This window comes from Rhododendron vialii, chromosome 10a (assembly GCF_030253575.1).
Source record: "Rhododendron vialii isolate Sample 1 chromosome 10a, ASM3025357v1".
Taxonomy (NCBI): Eukaryota; Viridiplantae; Streptophyta; class Magnoliopsida; order Ericales; family Ericaceae; genus Rhododendron; species Rhododendron vialii.
Window position 1 is genome coordinate 19,700,021 of NC_080566.1, and position 2,241 is coordinate 19,702,261.

A 2,241-nucleotide genomic window follows, 5' to 3' on the forward strand; every position below is an offset into this window, starting at 1 on the left:
AGTTCCCACCAAGTGTGAAGAAGATCATTTTAAGCACATTCAGTCCCTATTTTTAGAGAAAGGGAAAAAGTTGACCAGAGGATTGACTGTGAAGATGACGGACCATGTGTTTGATAAGAAGGCATATGGGAAAAAGTTTAAAACTGCTTACGTTCTTGTTCCTTTGTGTTGCTTCCTTTGTCCTACGACAAAGGATGAAGCAGGCCCAAAGTTATTTCCGAATGTTATGGATCTGGATGCAATTCCAAATTATGCATGGCCTCAGTTTGTTCTTGACTGGTTGGTTCGTCAAATTAAGGTGTACAAGAAGAGAGGTGCAAAGGCCACAAAAAAAGCAGGGAAGATTGAGGCCCCTGGCGTTGGTGGTTGTGCTCTACTCCTCATGGTAATGTACATTATATTTACTTTGTTGCCCTCACATTTACAAAATGCCTGGATGCTGCGAAATACATGTGTTAATGTATTTTTGAATTTTTTGTACAGCTTTAATATTTCGATAAAGAGCCGATGGGTATGACTGCAGGTCAAAAGGGTGGTCCATTGATTGAGTGCTGAACGCAACAGCGTATACAGGAACGCATTGTTATGGATGAGAATTTAGAGCTTTTAGACCCCACTTTAAGTCAATTTCTGTAGCCCCGCCTTCGGCATCTGGTCAGTCAATAGTAATTTACTTTTGTTGATGATACAAGCTATTTCATTCAACTAAATCTTATATCTTATATCTTATATCTCTCTCCTCTGCAGATCTCTATTGAAGGTTTTGAATTAGCGAAGAGAATGTTTATTCAACAGGTGGAACAGATTAAGAAAATGGATGACATCCTTATGGAAGCTCTAGAAAATAAACCAAGTGGAGAGGAAAATGAGAGTGACGAAAGTGATGGGGGTAGTGAGAGTGACAAAAGGCGCTCATCACATTTCAACCCACTTCGACAACTCAGGTGATGCCCACACAATTTTGTCAAGTACACCCCATATAGGCGCTCATCACATGCGTAGGCAATTTTTGTGAAAAAATGTAATGTCGTCTTCTTGGGGTTCCCCTTCATTCCTTTCCCGGTGGCAAACTTGCTAAAAATTTCCTTCACGTGGCGAACATACCATGCATTGCATTCTTCGCCAAACAATTCCCTAACTGCCCTCAACAACCCAGGATTATGGTCGGTCACAAGCACAACTTGTTTTTCAGCAACAATTTCCTTCAAGTTATGCAAGAACCATAACCAATCCTCGTAGTTCTCTGATGATACAATAGCATATGCAAGAGGGTACAATTGATCATTCGCATCATAGGCAACTGCAGACAAACAACTACTGCGATATGGACCAGTCAAGAAACATGCATCAATAAACAACATCGGGCGACATCCCGCCAAGAACCCCGTAATGCTACAACCATAAGCGACAAAAAGTTGTTTAAACTTACCATCCTCAGAAGAAGTCCAAACTGCATTCGTGTTGGGAATCAATTCTATAAGCCGTTGGCACATCCACGGCACTAAGTGATATGTCATGGATACCGGGCCACTTATCAACTCACGGGCACGTTCCCTAGTCCTCCATCCTTGCGAGTAAGTTAGGGGAGTATGAAATGCAAGCTCGAAGTACTTGCATATGCTCCTTGGGAGGAAATTGGGCTGCCCCGCTATTTTCTCCATGAATATCATACCCATCTCTTTTGCCCGAATCCTTGGCTTGAAATTAGTGTTGTTTTGTGCAGTGTGGCAATGTTCATTCTTCATCTTGATGACTCTAATGAGTTCGGGACTTGCCTTGCGCTCTAGCTGTTAACTTCCACGGACAACCATCAACCATGCAAGCTAACCTATAATAATGACGACTATTGTCCAAATACTTGAAAGTGAACTTGTTCAATGTGGCAAAAAGAATAATAACCTTCTTAAATAGCCTATGGTTGTCAAACAACTGACCATCCCCACTTAGAATGTCTTCACCTTGCCGTTGCGAGTACGGCACCAAACCCATTTCATAGAAAATAGTCAAACTATCTTTGTTAGTCGAAGGAGGTTCTCCTGTGGCAGTGGATCGATGGACTGCTACTCAACAAGTTCGACTCCCTACAAAGAAAATGTCTCAATACAACACTTGACTAGGGAACTTATTCTATAAATCATAGAGGAGGGTAGTTGCTAGTAAAATGCATATATGGAGTACATACATATTATGCAAAAATCAAGTCAGTTAATGAAAAAGTTCAAAACAGTAACCTCTGCTTCA

At 41.2% G+C, this 2,241-nt stretch overlaps 1 protein-coding gene across 1 annotated transcript; it reads right to left on the bottom strand.

Annotated features, from left to right (window-relative positions):
* Nucleotides 1-788: 788 nt before the first annotated feature.
* On the bottom strand, nucleotides 789-1,989 carry LOC131302991 (uncharacterized). Its single transcript, XM_058329783.1, has 2 exons — nucleotides 1,900-1,989; nucleotides 789-1,787 (listed from the first exon to the last, which is right to left on the bottom strand). Exons 1-2 carry the CDS (start codon nucleotides 1,987-1,989, stop codon nucleotides 789-791), a joined length of 1,089 nt encoding a protein of 362 aa, XP_058185766.1.
* Between the last annotated feature and the right edge of the window lie 252 nt (nucleotides 1,990-2,241).